This window comes from Maylandia zebra, linkage group LG20 (genome assembly GCF_041146795.1).
Source record: "Maylandia zebra isolate NMK-2024a linkage group LG20, Mzebra_GT3a, whole genome shotgun sequence".
NCBI classification, from domain to species: domain Eukaryota; kingdom Metazoa; phylum Chordata; class Actinopteri; order Cichliformes; family Cichlidae; genus Maylandia; species Maylandia zebra.
The window spans coordinates 1238926-1256891 of NC_135186.1; the positions used below are offsets into that span (position 1 = coordinate 1238926).

Sequence of the window (17966 nt, forward strand, 5' to 3'; positions counted from 1 at the left end):
ATCATTTTTCAAATTATGAATAGAAGCCAGTTCTCTAATTGCATAAGGCAACTTATTCCACTGAAAAGATGCTCTGAATATAACAAAAACTACAGCTCTGCATTTAACACCATAATTCCCTCCACACTCACCACCAAGCTGGAGCATCTGGGACTCAGCTCATCTATGTGTCAGTGGATCTCCAACTTCCTAACTGGCAGACCACAGGCAGTAAGGATGGGCAGACATGTCTCAGCCTCCACCACTCTCAGCACTGGAGCCCCCCAGGGGTGTGTTCTGAGCCCCCTGCTGTACTCTCTGTACACATATGACTGTGTGGCCACTACCAGCTCCACCACCATCATCAAGTTTGCTGACGACACCGTCGTGGTGGGCCTGATCTCTGATAACAACGAGACGGCCTACCTGAAGGAGATTAGGAATCTGGAGAACTGGTGCCAGAGGAACAACCTCCTTCTAAACGTCAGTAAGACAAAGGAGCTGATAGTGGACTTCAGCACTAAGCAGGAGAGGAACTACCAGACCCCCGTCATCAACGAGTGCCCAGTGGAGAGAGTGGACAGCTTCAAATACCTCGGAGTTCACATCACGCAGGACCTGTCATGGTCCTGTCACATCAACACCGTGGTGAAAAAGGCCCGACAGCGTCTCTACCACCTCAGACGCTTGAGAGACTTCCAACTGCCCTCCAAGGTGCTCAGGAACTTTTACTCGTGCACCATAGAGAGCATCCTGGCGGGAAACATCTTAACCTGGTTCGGGAACAGCACCATGCAGGACAGACGAGCTCTACAGAGGGTTGTGCGGTCAGCTGAGCGCACCATCCGCTCCGAGCTCCCTGACCTGCACTCAATCTACAGCAGGCGGTGCCGGACCAAGGCCAGGAAGATGGTGAAGGACCTCAGCCATCCCAACAACAGACTGTTCTCTCTGTTGAGGTCAGGAAAGCGATTCCGCTCCCTGAAGACCAACACAGAGAGACTGAGGAGGAGCTTCTTCCCGCAGGCGATACGGTCTCTCAATCACACCACCACACAGTACTGACCCACACATATGGTTCTTACACACACACTGGACTTTCTGGACTTTGGTTTTGCACAACACTGGTCACTATATTCTTCATTTCCGGTTAATACTTGTACAGCTGCTGTTATTGTGTATATATTTATTTATATTTAGATTTCTTCATACATTCTTATATAGTTCTATATTGTGTATTTTGTTGTACAGTTATTTTATTTTCAACTTTAATTTATATATTTTATCTTATTCTTCCCAGTTAAATTTACCCTTCATTCTAATTTGTGTTGTACAGTTATTTCATTTTTAACCTTAATTTATATTTTATTCCTTCCTAGTTAAATTTACCCTTTTTAATTTTTCATATTTATTTCCTATCTTATTCATAGCCTTTTCCTTTTTTGTTTTCTTTAGGTCACGAGCAGTTGTCCAAGCATTTCACTACATATCGTACTGTGTATGACTGTGTACGTGACAAATAAAATTTGAATAAAATTTGAATTTGAATTTGAAAAAGTTGCTTTTAACCGGAGGAGTTACCAAATGTACTATGATTATGCATTTCATCTGGATGCTGCAACTGAGCAGAAAACAAATATGGTGTGTTTACCACTATTGCTTTCTTTAAAAATACAAGTAAGTCATTGTATAATTTGGCTGTTACAGAAAGCCAAGGAAGTTTATTGTGCATTTTATCGATATTTGTATTGTATGAACACCTTAACACTAATCTGGCCGCCTTGTTCTGGACTAACTGAAGTTCAGATCTGTCTTATTAGCTGCTGACCAAATGACTGAGCAGCACTCTAGATGAGATAACACTAGTGCATTAATGACATCTTTCATAACAGAAGTAATACAAAAGGAGCATTTCCTAGCTATAGCTATGCCCTGTCCCATTTTCCTTATAACAGAGTTGATGTGCTGAGACCATGAAAGGTGGTGGTTTATGGTAACACCAAGTAATTTAATCTGGGTGACCTGTTCTAATACCGATCCAGCTATGGAAAGATTTAGCTGTGAGCTGTTGACTAAGCGTCCTCTACTTCCTATTAACATGGATTTGGATACGTTTAAAATCATGTTGTTTTTACTTATTCAGTCAAATATGTTCAGCAAATCTTGTTGCACTGGTCAATTCAGAGTAAAACATGGTGGAATCATCAGCATACATTACAAGATGAGATTTATCCAGGACGTACGGCAGATCATTCGTAAAGACTGAGCAGAGAAGTGGACCGAGGCAGCTGCCTTGGGGTAGAGCACAGTTCATTTCACAGCCCTCAGAGAAATAACCATCATAATAAACCTGTTGCCTTCTTCCAGACAAATAACTTTCCATCCAGCACAAAGCATCTGGTGAAAATCCATAACATTTTAGTTTATCTATTAAGAGATCATGATTTATCAAATCAAATGCAGCACTAAAGTCCACAAATGCCAACCCGACCAGGTTCCCATCATCTAGATGTTTATACCAGTTATCTGAGCTGAGCTGGTGGAGTGACCAGGTTTGTAGGCATGTTGAAACTGAGTGAGTAACTGATTTTCATAATTTTACTTAGACCAGTAATCGGTCTGCTATTGACACCATTAAAAACGTCGTTCTTGTTTTTAGGGATGGGAATTATTTTCGATTCTTTCCACTGCAATGGAAATGAGCTGCATGCCAAAGATCTATTACATATGTGACATAGGGACCCAAACTTGGCTGCAACTTTGAGCAGTTTGCTGTCTGTGTTATCAGAGGATGTATCGTCAGGAAGTGATATCAATAAGCGCTCTACCATCTCAACACTCACTGCCTCAAACTTAAATTGGCTTTGCTTATTATTCACGATAACATCCTGTATAAGTGATAAACTGGGATCGCCTCGGCTCATATTAGATTTTAAATGTGTTATTTTATTGCTGTAGTAATTAAAAACATTATTGGCCTTAGCTTTACTCATAAACGTTCCACCCGTGTAGATGTGAGACACCACCGGAGCAAGATCTCTACCCATTATATTTAAAACTTCCCACACCTTCTTTCCGTCCTTACTGGCCTCCTTGAGCTTCAGTTGACAATATTCTTTCTTCTTGCACATATTCAGTTTAGTTACTTGATTTCTTAACTCGCGATATCTTGCCCACTCTTGTGGACTGACAGAATTATTTGCTTTTGCTATATCTCTTTCTGACGTTGCAGCCTTAAATTCATTATCTAGCCAAGTTCTTTTTAACAGTACATCTCCATACGGGGGCATGTTTGTCAGCCAGGTAGCAAAAGTTTGCACAATATGAAGAAGGTCCTAAGGCTACAACTCAATTTAGCCTAATTTATAACAACAGGCCGGTCAAATGAAACCAAAAGCATCAAGCATAGACTGGAAGACAGGAGCTATTAACAGCTAAATTTTAGAAAAGCAACACAAAGACTTGATACAAGGCAAATAAGCCTTAGAAAGTAGGTTTCTGCTCCTTTGACATCAAACTTGCCTTGTCACACATTAGTATTTGTGCCCTTTCCCAGAATTCCTTGATCGTTATTAAGCTACGTCTGCAAATGAAATGAAGACATGCCGTAGGCAACAGCGGTTCACCACCGAATCGCTGTAAAATGATAGTGAGGTAACGATGAAAGAGCCCTATTGTGTAACAGCTCATCACAGGACTGACCGTCACCCTGCAGCTAAATTCTTAACCATGAGTGTTTTTGTCAGTGATGTTCTGATTTTTCAACTCTGAAAGAGCACTTACTGTAGATAAACAGATTGTAGTTACAATGTTCTCCAAGGAAATGAAAGTAATTCTGAAGGGTTGATTACCACCTTTCAGTGGCCTTTTACATCCTACCATCTTCAGGTCAAACACCTTCAGGTTTTGTTTGGTTTCATAACTTCTTCATAAATTCTGTAAAGGATTCTACATCCAGCACAACGTTGAGTGTTAAAGAACCAATAATGACAAAACTATGCCAACTGTGAAGGTCTGCACTCCACTGCCTCAGCAACACAATTTCACAAGTATGAAAACATAGATACAGATACTGTACTCAGCTTTCGTAAATTACAAGCCTGCAAACTCTTCAACACTTTAGAACATGTTAAATGGAAATCTGCACTTCACTTGTTTACAGCAGTATTTCACAAAGACTGTTGTTTTGGTTTCTTGTAAACCGGAGATGATTTTTCACTGGCATTCTCTGAACGTGAAGAAAACTCGTTGAAAGGCGATGGCTGCCTCCGGCCTTGTGATGCCTCAGACTGCGCCTGGTCTTTCTGCCACAGCACCTGGGCGACCGGCATGATGCTAAAACAGAGATATTCAAGTTCAGTTGAGTTTGGCTGAAATACTTGAGATTGAAAACGGTTAAGATTTCAAGTAAAATAATTCTATATAAATCCTATACGCAATAAACAGTGTAATAATTTAAGATACGAGATGCCATCTTACTTTTCATTTATATTCTTCTTGATGGTAGAGACAGCTCCTTCGAAAAAGAAAAAGGTGAAAACTCTCATGGTGTGCCAAGTCAACAAAAGAAGCTCAGGCATCTGCTCGAACAGCAACTCCAGCCTGGTGGAAATAGAGAGGTCACAGTGATTGCATCTGCATAAAAAGTAAATAACAAACTACAAGTACAGTAATGTGAAAAAGAAAATACGCTGTCTTTAATTGTTTTACATATTAGGAAATATCGTCTGGTCCTCACCAGAATTTAAAATGAGATAAATACAGCCTCAGATGAACAATAAAACATGACACGTTACAATGTGTAATTATTGGTTTAGCAAAAAACGAAGAAAACTAAGCACACCTTTAACAGCAAGAGCTTTTTGTGTATGACTAATCAGTCTTTCACATCACTGTGTTGGGATTTAGGCCCATTTTCTTTACAAGATTTCTTCAATTCAATTAAAGTTGATCTATATATATATGTGCCAAAAAACACCAATAATTGTCTCAAGGCGCTCTACACTGGAGACAGTGGGAAGTAAAGTTCTGGCAGAACCAGTTTGTATGGGGTGTTTGTGTCGACATGCTCTGTTTGGTTTTCTCTAAATATGGCGCAGGGCATTAAATCCAACATCCTCACGTTGATCTTGGCTCTCCACAGTACATTGTTCCAGATGCAGCTTTGTAAACTTAAGGCATGCTGCAATCTTCTTTTTAGAGAGAAGAGGCCTTCTCAACTATTAGAAAAAAACTCCTCCTTGGTCAATCTTCTCTAACTGTACTGTCATGAACTTTTTAACATGCTAACTTCAGTCTGTACAGTCTGAGGTGTAGCTGCTGGTCATCGTGCTGTATTGGGATGATTAGGATGTGTTGCAGAGATGCTGCCTCTGTTTAAGGCAATAGTCTGACAATCTGGGACTTCTTTATTTTCTTGCAGAACGTTGAGCGAGATCAGTCATTCTAAAAACAAAAATTAAGAAGCTAAGTAAAAAGCTGCAGGTTGCAGCTAATGTAGTGTTGCATAATGATAAACAATGGAAAGCACTGCTATCAGTAATTCTAAAAGGTATAAGAGACATTACCACATTATGTCTCTGCACAAAAGTAGGAATTACAGAACTCCGTCACCATCTATTAGCAGCCGTTTCCTGGAATTATCCAGCAACCTCATGATGATCACATCATCTCAGAAATTTATGGTCATTAGTGAAACGATCGAGCTGTTTTCTTTCTTCTTTGTTTATCAAACAAAAACAAAGAGAGTTTCAGAGCTTCGGAGCACACAAAGTTTCTGCTGGCCTGTCTGTGTTCAGCGTGTTCATTACCTGTCCCTGTTCTGCAGCACAGCGTAATAAGACAGCATGAGGGGCAGGAGCAGGTAGGATAGGATTCTTGCAGGGAGTCCAAACATGTTCAGATAAGTCATCACGTTGCTCAGCAACACTGAAACGCAGACATGAACAAAGATAGCTTTGCAAAGGCAAAGTGGAACAATATGAATGTTCTGGTTGAGTTTCTACTGAATCATTCATCGTTCTGTTGACATCACATTGACAAACTGACCAACGTCAGATTTCATTTACATTGCTATGAAATTGCTATTTCCCTATTAGTAATATTTGTGCCTGTGAGTGTGTTCAAAACATGCCGTTTTTCACAGTATCAAAATGGAGAGGAGGATACTGTGCAGCTTCCTGTGTGGTCGAGTCGCTCATCTGAATGGTTCCGTTGTCTATAAAAGATGTCAGCTCGGTCGTCCCGTTTTCCAGCTTCTTCTTCTCCTCTTCATCTTTCATGGTTTCCAGATGAAGCCATGTGATATTCTGATTAACACTAAGTGGCCCTTGGGACAGTTTTGAACATGAGAGAAAGGAATTAAAGAGAAAGTTAGGTAGATTAAGTTTAGCCAAGAAAAACTGTTTGTTTGTTTGTTTGTTTGTTTGTTTGTTTGTTTGTTTGTTTGTTTGTTTGTTTGTTTGTTTCTTTCTTTCTTTCTTTCTTTCTTTCTTTCTTTCTTTCTTTCTTTCTTTCTTTCTTTGTAACTAGCACCTGACTCACCATTACTCTGAAGGAAATGAACAGCATCTTTGTAGCCACTGTGAAAGGCTTCCTCCATATTCTGGAGAGGAAAAAATGAATAAACATAATTAAATGTGACACAATGAAATGAAAGATCAAAAATAATGTAATGTTTTGTAGCATAATGTTTAATTTCCTTTGCTATATTTCTAAAAATGTTAAACACAAACTATTACACAATAATAGATTGAGGATAGAGATGGGGATACAGGCAGTATAGGATATGGCCACATATAGTTTGGGTCTGACCTCCAAAGTTGGGTAAATGGCATTGATGAACCTGAAGCTGTTGTCCAAATTGCCCTTTAAAGTGACACCATGCGTTACAATGTCCAGCCAACATGGTGCGTCGCCAGGGCAGATGTCACTCTCTCCAGAAAATGGGCACACGGTCAGTGTGCGACTGGAGGATCCAGGCGCTATAGGCTGAATGCCGCTTAAGCCACCATCCAAATAGAACTGCAGCAGAGATTAACATTTGGGATTTTTATTTTGAAAACAGGGCTCACAAGGTGCGTGGAGGGAAGTTTTGAGGCCACCAAATACTCACTACTCCTTTGAATGATGGAGGTACAAAACCACAGTAACCAGGCAAAAAACAGCTACAAAGCAGTGCCTGAACACAGCACACAACAGTTTTTAGTCAACATAGTTATTAAGGTTTGTTTTTTACTTTTCTTATTTCTGAGCTCCAAAACAGCAGAGCAAGCGTACCTGTACTACATCTTCTTTGGAGTCAAAATCAGACATGAGAATTTGCTCGCCATCCGTCAGACGGGTCATGGTAACAGCAAGGCGACCGTTGGCCAGTTGGTGCGCATTAGGCGGAAGATGCTTGTTTAAAATACATTCCAGCCAGTGAAAAAGCTTGATTGAGGGGTTCAGTGGTCCAAGGGTAAAAGACTTCACTTCCTTGGCAAAATGAATCATCTCATCCCGAATGGTAACTGTGAATTAGAGGATTGGGGGAATAAATGTGTAATGAATACATCCAACAGAAGTCATTGCAGAACATAAGAAAGAGTCACTTACTTAGATTCATTTCACAAACCACAGCAGCTGCTACCAGAGAACCAGCAGATGAGCCAAGGATGCTAGGTGCGGAGTGAAGTATCCAGGGTGCATAATGTAGGAAGCACTGGGCGACGCCTAACTGGTAGGTGGCCAGGAACCCTGATCCAGAAAAGGAGATGGACTGAGGACCTTCAGTGTACTGATAACTGGAAACTCCGGAGGTCATTTTCAATGATCTGTTTAAATATTGTAAATGGAGAAAAGCTTTTTTTTAAAATGGAGAACAAGCTAAGGCGAACTTAGATGAACTATCCACTCAGATCTTGGGAGAGGGTTTCACAGTCAGTGTTTTTAAATTCATTGCAATTAGACATAGCATGTTGGTCACGCTCATGTGAACAGGGGTAAAACAAGGATTTCTAATGTTGGGAGGTTGTGTAGCTCCATGGTTGCAATGCATAAACCAAAATACTTTCGCATATATACTATTTGAATAAAAACACTTTAAACAAGATGAGAGAAGGTGGAAAGTTTTACTGAGTGCACATAAACTGATCAACTCCCAGCTGTTGCCAATAAAACGCTTCTGCGATCTTCTGTTCATCAGTATCATATATAAGAGTGATAGTCAATATTTAATTTATAATTACTTGACTGATATTTCAGAGTATACAGGGAGTGCAGAATTATTAGGCAAATGAGTATTTTGTCCACATCATCCTCTTCATGCATGTTGTCTTACTCCAAGCTGTATAGGCTCGAAAGCCTACTGCCAATTAAGCATATTAGGTGATGTGCATCTCTGTAATGAGAAGGGGTGTGGTCTAATGACATCAACACCCTATATCAGGTGTGCATAATTATTAGGCAACGTCCTTTCCTTTGGCAAAATGGGTCAAAAGAAGGACTTGACAGGCTCAGAAAAGTCAAAAATAGTGAGATGTCTTGCAGAGGGATGCAGCAGTCTCAAAATTGCAAAGCTCCTGAAGCGTGATCATCGAACAATCAAGCGTTTCATTCAAAATAGTCAACAGGGTCGCAAGAAGCGTGTGGAAAAACCAAGGCGCCAAATAACTGCCCATGAACTGAGAAAAGTCAAGCGTGCAGCTGCCAAGATGCCACTTGCCACCAGTTTGGCCATATTTCAGAGCTGCAACATCACTGGAGTGCCCAAAAGCACAAGGTGTGCAATACTCAGAGACATGGCCAAGGTAAGAAAGGCTGAAAGACGACCACCACTGAACAAGACACACAAGCTGAAACGTCAAGACTGGGCCAAGAAATATCTCAAGACTGGTTTTTCTAAGGTTTTATGGACTGATGAAATGAGAGTGAGTCTTGATGGGCCAGATGGATGGGCCCGTGGCTGGATTGGTAAAGGGCAGAGAGCTCCAGTCCGACGCCAGCAAGGTGGAGGTGAGATTTACAAGGAGGGAAAACAGTACACCTCTCTGAACAGTGTCTGGGAGGCTGTGGTTGCTGCTGCACGCAATGTTGATGGTGAACAGATCAAAACACTGACAGAATCCATGGATGGCAGGCTTTTGAGTGTCCTTGCAAAGAAAGGTGGCTATATTGGTCGCTGATTTGTTTTTGTTTTGTTTTTGAATGTCAGAAATGTATATTTGTGAATGTGGAGATGTTATATTGGTGTCACTGGTAAAAATAAATAATTGAAATGGGTATATATTTGTTTTTTGTTAATTCGCCTAATAATTCTGCACAGTAATAGTCACCTGCACACACAGATATCCCCCTAAAATAGCTCAAACTAAAAACAAACTAAAAACTCCTTCCAAAAACATTCAGCTTTGATATTAATGAGTTTTTTGGGTTCATTGAGAACATGGTTGTTGTTCAATAATAACATTATTCCTCAAAAATACAACTTGCCTAATAATTCTGCACTCCCTGTAGAAGGTTCTGCACTGGAGGCTAATGGGACTGTTAATGTCTAAGATTAAAACACTCGTTTTGTTGAGTTGTGACCTTTACTTCAGTCGTGTTGTTAATGTGGTGAGGTTTCTAAAGTTGGAAACAGTGATTTAGCATCACCCAGGCTCCTGTAGCAATTACTGACTTCCGCCTGATCTTTACGTCATGCAGTGTTGCCTGTTGGACACAGGAGTCACATGAGATGTCTGACTCCTGACAGATAATGTTACTATTGTCTGCAAGTAGGCGACTCTTGACTTTCTTAAAATTAAATTAACCTCTTAAGCTCCAAGCCTAACTGATCTCCTGCCTTTTGCCCTCGTATCAGGAGGCGTTGGGGCTTAAGGGGTTAATTTGGTGTATGTCTGTTGTGTACCTCATTAAGCATTATACACCAATAATAAACTAGCTTTTCTAACTTTCTTAACTTTACTTTACTTGGTACTTTACATGCATTTTTTAAGCAAAGCTGACTTATTTTTGCAGTGTTGGATATTAGAGGAGACATTGATGCACTGTTAACCTTTGCTGTATTTTTCACAGTAAAATACCACAAAATGCCCAGTAACTTACCTGAAAACATTTCTACAGTTAATTACTGTAATTTGCTTTGCATTATGGGTATATTAAGGTTTTTTACATTTACTTACTGTATTTTTTAAAATTGCGGTAGTAGTTATACCTACCGTTAACACATTAGCAGTAGTGCTACTGTATTATGTGATTTGAATGGTTCATCATACTGTTTGTGTATTTTTACTCTTTCAGTGGTTGGTTGCAATAGTGCATTACATTTTAACTCTTTCACTGCCAACCATTTCCAGATTTTCCTCCAACCTATGCCATTTGTCAGTATGATACCAGTGAAAGTATTATGGTTTTGACTTTTTAGGGGACTTGCCTGTGTGTAAGGTTCAAGAATTCTGATCATCTAATCTGCTGCATGCAGTTGTATGCACATGCACAGCTGCTGCAAATGTGTGCTTGCCACTGCGTTGCCAAAGGCGAACTTCAGTCAGTGGAGAATATTGTAATAATTTGGTGGAGGCTTCTCAGTCGAGCAGTAACTGAATTGCTCATTTACATGTACAGAACTCTTCTGGGAACTAGTCAACCCAACTTAGTGAAACACACACTGAATGCATGCTGGCCCCGCCCACCAACCTATCTCTACCAACCACCACTCCATATCCTGACTGACATGACCTGTGATCCAGTGATTGACAGGAGAGGAAAGACAGGCCAACTTTGCTAACTCTTCGTTATGATATGCTCGAGAGGACAAAAGATTTTGCACCTCGTTATTGTTGGACCTCTGTGTGGAAACTGCAAACGGGACGTCATAAGGTAATGCAAAGGACTCTCCTACCTAACATACTCGTTTATTAATTTTTAAGAGCATATATATTTTTTGTGTGTGTGGGGGGGAGGGGGGGCTTAAATTCGGTGTTAGCTTGGTCGAAATAGCACATTAGCTGAATTATTCTGGAAAAAATAGGTTGTGTGTGTTTTTTTCTTTTCATATTCAAATAAATATTTAGATATATATTTTCCACGGGGAGGGGCGAGGAACACAGGCGCAATGACAGTCTTTGTCTTTTTCCCGCCGAGTGTGGTGCATTGTCCTCCTGCGCTTCTGTTCTATGACTTTTGAGAAGCTGGCCATGCTAACAGTGGGACATTTAGCTTCAGCTAAAGCAGCAGGTAAAAATACACATTTAATGAGAATAAAGAAAGACAACTTTTTTTGGAAATTTAGAGACTGCTAAAACAATCTTATCCAGTTTTGAGCTTGCTCATGTAGGTTATCCTGCTTTATTTAATTTTGTGTGAGCTGCAGTGCACAACATTAAAAAGTTAATATAACGTTAGGTTGGTGGCGCGAGGAACTCCAACCTAAGTTTAATATTTATTATTTTTTTAAGTGGGAAGGGGAGCATGTTTTTTTTCCTTTAATACAACGTCTTCCAGGGTCTTTTTCATATGAAAACCATGTAACGTCTGTGTTAGGTTGGTCAAAAGGGAATTAGTTGAATTATTCTGGAAAAGATGGGTTGTGTGTTTTTTTTCTTTTTTTTACTTATGTAAATATATTTTTCAAGGGTTAAATAAATGCAACATTAAATTAACAGTTGTCTCTCTGTCTTTTCCCGCCCAGTGTGGTGCATTGCTGTTCTCCTGCCCTTGCTGGCCGCGCTGACAGTGTGATGTAGCCTCAGTTCTTTGACAGACAAGACAAAACAGCAGGTAAAAAGACATATTTAGTGAGAATAAAGGTAGACAACATTTTTTTGGAAATTCAAATTCAGACACATGCAGCCATGTACAGGTGTAAATTTTGTGGTGTCTTTTGTTCAGAATTAAGACAATTTTGTTATCATACGAAGAAACATCAGCACACAGCTAATTATCGATTCACATGTGGAATAGAGCAATGTCCTTCTTCCTATCGAACATTTTCTGCATTCAGATCCCATATGCACAGGAACCACCGCTATCGCAGGGCTCAGACTAAACACACCCATTTTAAAGGAAATCTTGCTTGTGGAGTTGAGGCATGTTTCTATGTGGCAGAGAATTTTTCAGCATTATGCACTCATTTGAGATTTCATATTAAAGATGGCAAGAAAGTTGTCTGTCCTTATGATGACTGCCACAAACATTTCAGAGTGCGCTCATCTTTTGCCACACATTTATCCAGGAAACATAAGCCGGTGATAACAACTCAGGTGTCAACTCTCCCCGAAAATATAGACTGTACTCAGCCTTCTGAGGAGACTCTGACTCCAACTCCATGTGATCATCTAGAGGCGTGTGATAATCAACAAGAGACATTTTTACATAATTTGGCTCTTTTCTACCTGAAAATGCAAGCCAAGATGCTGTTGCCAGCGAGCACAATACAATGTATTCTTGATGGATTTCTGCATGTCCATAGCACTTCTATGGCAGATGTTTTTGACAAGTTGAAGGGCAAGCTTTCTGAGCTAGACATACCACAAACTGAGATAGAAATGATTATTCAAAATCTCTCTAAAGAGGATGTCTTCACAATATACAACAAAGGAATACTCAGATCTGACAAAACAAGGAGAACATTTTACAAGCAGTATTTTGACTATGTTGAACCCACCCAGATTTATCTGGGAAGTGATGCTGCTGGAAAGGAATGCTTTTGCCTGTACATTTCCATCAAAGAGACATTAAAATCACTCCTTAGACAGTCAAGTGTTAAAGAGCAATATCACCAATCCAAAAATCATACCTCTTCCAACATGGTTGTAGAGGATGTGGCAGATGGAAGAAATGTGAAAGAAAATGCTCTGTTAAAAGACAATCCTTCTTCATTGTCCATCATCCTTTACCAGGATGGATTTGAGGTTGTGAATCCTCTTGGGTCAGGGAAGAAAAAACATAAAGTTTTGGGGGTTTACATGAGTCTTGGTGAGGTCCAGCCACACAATCGCTCTTCAGTTGATCCCATGCAGTTGGTGATGCTGTGCAGAGAGAGGGACTTCAAGACATTTGGTCAGGAGAAAGATAATAACAGAGGAGTATGTTCATTCAAGACACACAATTTTCCCTAATCACCCACTCAAGCCCAAGCATCACTATTTACTGCACTATAGTGACCTCTTTTTGCACTTTGGGCCTCTTATTCGCTTGTGGACTCTCCGGTTCGAGAGTAAGCATTCGTATTTCAAGGAATGCGCCCGGAAACTGCACAACTTTGTTCACCTTTGTAAAACACTGGCAGAAAGGCACCAGCTGCTTCAGGCGTACCTCAGCAGTGGACCATTGTTTGCTCCAGCAGTTCAAGCAGTTGGTGAAACTAGTGAATATGATGAGCAGTTGTACAATGGTCTAATTCAGGAGTCTGTCAGGACAGCTGGCTTGATGAAAGAAACAACGTCAGAGGTATCAGCAGTAGTTTACAAAGGAACAAAATATTGCAAAGGGCTTGTTGTTGCTATGGGTCATGATGAATGTGGCCACATCTTTGGAAAAATCTCAGTGATCCTCATCAGTCACAAACAAGTACACTTTGTTTTGGACATCCTTCAATCTGTGATACTGATCAACCTTGGACTTCACTGTCTACACAATTCTGAAAAAAGATTCATATGTGTTCAAGCAGACAGTTTGTTTGATTACTACCCTCTGCCAGTGTATATCGCTTCAGGTTTAACCGTTGTATCTTTGCATCATTCAATATCATCCTCTTAATTCATTGCAGATATGGACAGTGGCAGCCTACATCATGAAATTAACCTGGCATTACCTGACCTGCATGAAGAGACAAAGAGGGCAGTTATTGAGCACCTGACAGACATTATTGGTGTTAGAAACAGAGAAGATCTCCTGTTTGTTGAGCCTGATGATATCAAGCCTTTCTTGACACCAATTCAAAGTCGAAGACTTGTTCAAGTATTCAGAAAAGGTGAGAATGCATTAATGTCATAAATGGTTGCAGTCCTATCTTGAAAATAGTTGTAAATTAGTTATTTTGAGAGTTATTTTGAAATTGTTATAGCTTTCAAAACTAAAACTAGCTTTCATTGCCATTGGTATTATTTCTCCAACACTCTTGCTTTTGTGTCTTATATAAGAGTATTACTCAATAAATACTCCAAAAAACCCATCTGTACATAGTTAATGTGGAATTGTTCTGCTGTGTTTATGTGTGTGTGTGAATATCGACGACCAAGTGGAGTCTGGCTCTTCAAACAACCCAAAGGAACCTGAAACCACCTGCTCAACAACTGTGCAAATGCCACTACAGGGTAATTCACTCTGTTCTGCACAAGCATCAGGTCAACTCCCTTCCACACAACCAAATGTAAGCAACACCTCCTGGATCAGCAATTTTTCAGTTCCCTGGGAGAAGATGCCAACAAGACTTTCACAGGCCTTGGCAACTGGTGGAATGGCTCACCCAGAAGACAGGAGAATAATGATTAGGACTGTTGTAGAAGGAATGCGAGTACACTGCCCCAACCCTAACAGAGCTGCTTGTGGGGAGGTAGCTAGAGCTATTGTATCTAAGTATCCCGCTACCTTTGCAGATAAGACTGCAGAAGGTGAGCAATTAGGCTGTGGTTATTATTCCCTACTCAAACAGCTTAAAACAAGAGTTGAACATGTAAATAGAGACAATGTCAGCAGCAGAATCCGGCAGCCAAGGAAAAGGTCTACCAGGGAAAACAATGAGGGTGATGTTGCCATCAAAAGGGGGAGATCTGAACTTGATAGCTATGGTTGCATCAACTGGCAACCCACAACCCTACCAGAAGGAGAAACGAGTGAAACTTTGGAGACAAAAAGACAGACTATGTCAACTGTCTTCAGATCAGCAGGTCCTCAAGCAATTGAAACAACAGATGTAAATACTTATATGTCTTTGACTTATATTTACCAGAGGCACATGCTTAATTCTTGGCCTGCCCCCACCTTATGTGAGGTTCAAGAGCATTGGCCATTTCTTTTTACTAAAAGAGGCCTCTGCACTCACTTCCACACACTCACAGATATTGAGGTAGAGACACGTCTCAGTGAAGCCCTTCTTACGAAAGGAAGGAGAATTTTGAACTTCTTTCAAAGCCAGAGACTTCAGTGGAACAAGGAGATTGAACATCTGCTACGTGAGTGCGACAGTGCAAAGCTGAACCACAACCAGATCGCCACAGCAGCCATCCTCCTTCTGATGAAGTACTTCCAAGAAAAAGAGGACTCAATCTTCATCTTGGCTGACGTAATTATATTTAAAATTTTACACATGCACTCTCAATACTGTCAACATAAACAAAGGAAAATATTTCAATGATTTTGGGTATCATCATTCAAATCAGTTCATTTTGTGTTTTAAAGGCTTTTTCCACCAAGATGTCTGTTGAGAGAGAGATGACCTTACCCATCACACCAAGGGTAATAGCGCTTGGTAAGTAAATAGTTTCAATCCTGTTGTAATATTTTTGTAAAAAATCTATGTAATTATTGTGGTATTTGTACCCACAACAACTTACTTAACAGGGGTTTGTCTGTTTTATATTGTATAAAAATAGAATACACACAGTTTGCTGCTGTTTCTCTTATTATTTATTATACACAATGACCAACAGGAAAAAACAGCCTAACACTTCAGCACAGGCCAAAATGCAAAGACATAAGGCAGTTTTTTCCTGTAATTGATCATAATTTTCATTAGATAATAAATAATAAGAGAAATAGCAGCAAACCGTGTGCATTCTATTTTTGTACAGTGTGAGGCCTGCTATCCAGCATTCTTGTGGAAACCTTATTTGTAAGGGTGAGCACATTGTCTTATTGGACTCTTGTCTGTTTTTAGGGAATAATTTCATGTCTGCAAGCCGCTGGATGATCAGTTTGGAGGGCAAGGTATTTTATGAGCCTGAGCAGATGCATGACTTTGCCAGCACCCTTGCTGTCTTCTTTGCGTCATACTACGTTTTCAACCTTGAGTATCAGGAGTCAGCGTCCATCACACTGGAGATGATACAGAGGTAAATACTTTACACCATTTAAGAATGAAATATATGTGATAGCTTGACTACAGTTGCAGAAACATATAGGTGATTGCTGTAACGTATGTTTTAATTTTGAAATTAAAGCAGCCTTTTTTCTGTTAAAAGGTTCTTTGTGAGGATCAATCCAGACATGGGAACAAAATGCCCTGCAAAACTTGGTACAAGCCGCAAGACAGGTCGTGTCGTAAAGAGGAAAGTTACAAGCATCTGCCCTCGGATCACCACCTTCCTCCAGCGGCTCTCTGAGTTTGAATGGAGGACTTCCAACTAGGTAAGAACAGAGATGATAATATCTTTTACATAGCTGATAATTATATACATACTGTACACACATCCATACAACAGTATGAATGATCTCAGACAGATGTGAACAAGTGAATAACCTGGGCAAACATGAATATTGATTATGTGTCTTTGACAGGTGGTGATGTAGACTACGCTGAACCCGACCATCCTGGTAACGGAAATCTAAATCCCATGTCACATTCTATTTCCTGGGACCCACTGATAATTATTACATTTTGTAAATGAGTTTTGTTTTACAATTGTAATAGTTTATTTAATGTTCATGCTGGTGGGTTTGTCCTGTTTTTAGTGGAATGAAAAACTGTTTTCCTTAAAAAAATCAGACAGAAAGGTGAAGGACTGTGCAGTTTTCATGTACGCTTCTATTTATTTTGGTTATTGGCATTGTTTTTATTCAGTTGAAAAATGTTTTTCTTGTTAAAAAAAAATATCAACAATAAATGTTGGTTTAATTCACTATCCTGAGACTACTTTATTGAATTATATTGTTTTTTGTAAATGTTCTTATATTGAATATGAATGTTAATATTATTTTATATGCTGTAAAACACAATTACAGTCTAAACAAATTATACTGTACACAATTACAGTGTTATACCATAAACCACATTTGCAGTACAGTGATACTATAAAACTTAATCACGGTAAGTCTTTCTAACTGTAAACCACGTTTACAGTAAAGCTGTTATACTGTAATATATGTTTACAGTAAAGTGGTTGAACTGTAAAACATCACAACAGTAAAGATACTGTAGATCAGTAATTACAGTAACTTACTGGCAATAGTGTTGCCAGTAAGTTACTGTAAAAATACAATAAAATGTCTAACAGTGTGTAATGTAAGCTGCTCTGGTATTTTGCTCAAACCATGCCAGCTACCTAGACAGTTTCAAATGAACTTAATCTCAATGTAACAGATGCGGCTTTTATACTATTTGGATCAAATCGACATGTTGAATAAGTAAATTATCGAACTGATTTGCATTCAGGTGGGGACATAAAAAGCTGAAATGTCAGTTTACAGTCTACGTCTGTGCTGCCATCTGTCTGATCTGTTTAATTAACATCAAACTGACAAAGTGGAGATGGATATGTAAGCCTGTGAAACACTCTACACAAGCCTCTATTTTACGAATTCTACAGCTCCAGCTGAACAGAGTTATTATACCTAATAGGTCAAAATGTTTTTAGGCCCATACTGTAAAAACTGCATTGTCAAAGATGGGTGTAGTAAAAGACGAGCATCCGCAGATGACGAGTAAATCAGCCATGGCTCAGCCAGTCTTGTTTAAGGCCTGTCTTATAACATGTGGTGACTTTTTGTCTTTTCCTTAAAACTAAAAATATTCAAAAGCTGAACCACTGTAGGAAATACGAGTATTTGAATCATTGAATTGTAAATCCTATTACATTTACAACAGCACCCCCTGCTGGCAAAATTCAGACCATTCAACTGTCATGAGTGAATATTGCAATTGTTTAGCAACGATCTATTTTTGTCCTGACGTTTGGCTTGTCATAAGAAGTTAACTTTATCATTTTCATCTCAGAAAAACATTTATATGAAATGTTTTACCAACATATATAATTGGGATAGCTCAGTAGGTAGAGTGGTTGCCCCAT

The 17966-nt window shown here is 39.6% G+C and overlaps 2 protein-coding genes across 5 annotated transcripts; one reads left to right on the forward strand and one right to left on the reverse strand.

Annotated features, from left to right (window-relative positions):
• Positions 1-1331: 1331 nt before the first annotated feature.
• On the reverse strand, positions 1332-17947 carry pnpla1 (patatin-like phospholipase domain containing 1). 2 transcript variants are annotated; one of them, XM_076878640.1, is made up of 9 exons: positions 17924-17947; positions 7576-7793; positions 7258-7490; positions 7094-7159; positions 6793-7002; positions 6523-6583; positions 5790-6307; positions 4459-4581; positions 1332-4314 (listed from the first exon to the last, which is right to left on the reverse strand). In XM_076878640.1, exons 2-7 carry the CDS (start codon positions 7781-7783, stop codon positions 6102-6104), a joined length of 984 nt encoding a protein of 327 aa, XP_076734755.1. In that variant the 5' UTR covers positions 7784-7793; positions 17924-17947; the 3' UTR covers positions 1332-4314; positions 4459-4581; positions 5790-6101. The 2 variants fall into 2 exon arrangements, with proteins under 2 accessions (XP_076734755.1, XP_004558976.2); XM_004558919.2 differs by lacking the exon at positions 17924-17947 and having other exon boundaries at positions 7576-7859.
• Positions 10015-17132, forward strand: LOC101486530 (uncharacterized). 3 transcript variants are annotated; one of them, XM_076878615.1, is made up of 8 exons: positions 10015-10839; positions 11651-11739; positions 13730-13933; positions 14202-15244; positions 15361-15430; positions 15839-16013; positions 16143-16308; positions 16459-17132. In XM_076878615.1, exons 3-7 carry the CDS (start codon positions 13732-13734, stop codon positions 16306-16308), a joined length of 1656 nt encoding a protein of 551 aa, XP_076734730.1. In that variant the 5' UTR covers positions 10015-10839; positions 11651-11739; positions 13730-13731; the 3' UTR covers positions 16459-17132. The 3 variants fall into 3 exon arrangements, with proteins under 3 accessions (XP_076734730.1, XP_076734732.1, XP_076734731.1); XM_076878617.1 differs by lacking the exon at positions 13730-13933 and having other exon boundaries at positions 10019-10839; positions 14656-15244; positions 16459-17117; XM_076878616.1 differs by lacking the exon at positions 10015-10839 and having other exon boundaries at positions 11309-11739.
• Positions 17948-17966: the final 19 nt, after the last annotated feature.

Excerpts from the sequence above, each read along its gene's own strand:
- pnpla1 (XM_076878640.1), bottom strand. The coding sequence starts at position 7,783 with ATGACCTCCGGAGTTTCCAGTTATCAGTACACTGAAGGTCCTCAGTCC. Across the intron at positions 7,491-7,575 it reads GGTTTGTGAAATGAATCTAA|TTACCATTCGGGATGAGATG; the intron begins GTAAGTGACTCT and ends TCTAATTCACAG. Across the intron at positions 7,003-7,093 it reads CTCCATCATTCAAAGGAGTA|TTCTATTTGGATGGTGGCTT; the intron begins GTGAGTATTTGG and ends TCTCTGCTGCAG.
- LOC101486530 (XM_076878615.1), top strand. The coding sequence starts at position 13,732 with ATGGACAGTGGCAGCCTACATCATGAAATTAACCTGGCATTACCTGAC. Across the intron at positions 15,245-15,360 it reads CAATCTTCATCTTGGCTGAC|GCTTTTTCCACCAAGATGTC; the intron begins GTAATTATATTT and ends TGTGTTTTAAAG. Across the intron at positions 16,014-16,142 it reads ACACTGGAGATGATACAGAG|GTTCTTTGTGAGGATCAATC; the intron begins GTAAATACTTTA and ends TTCTGTTAAAAG.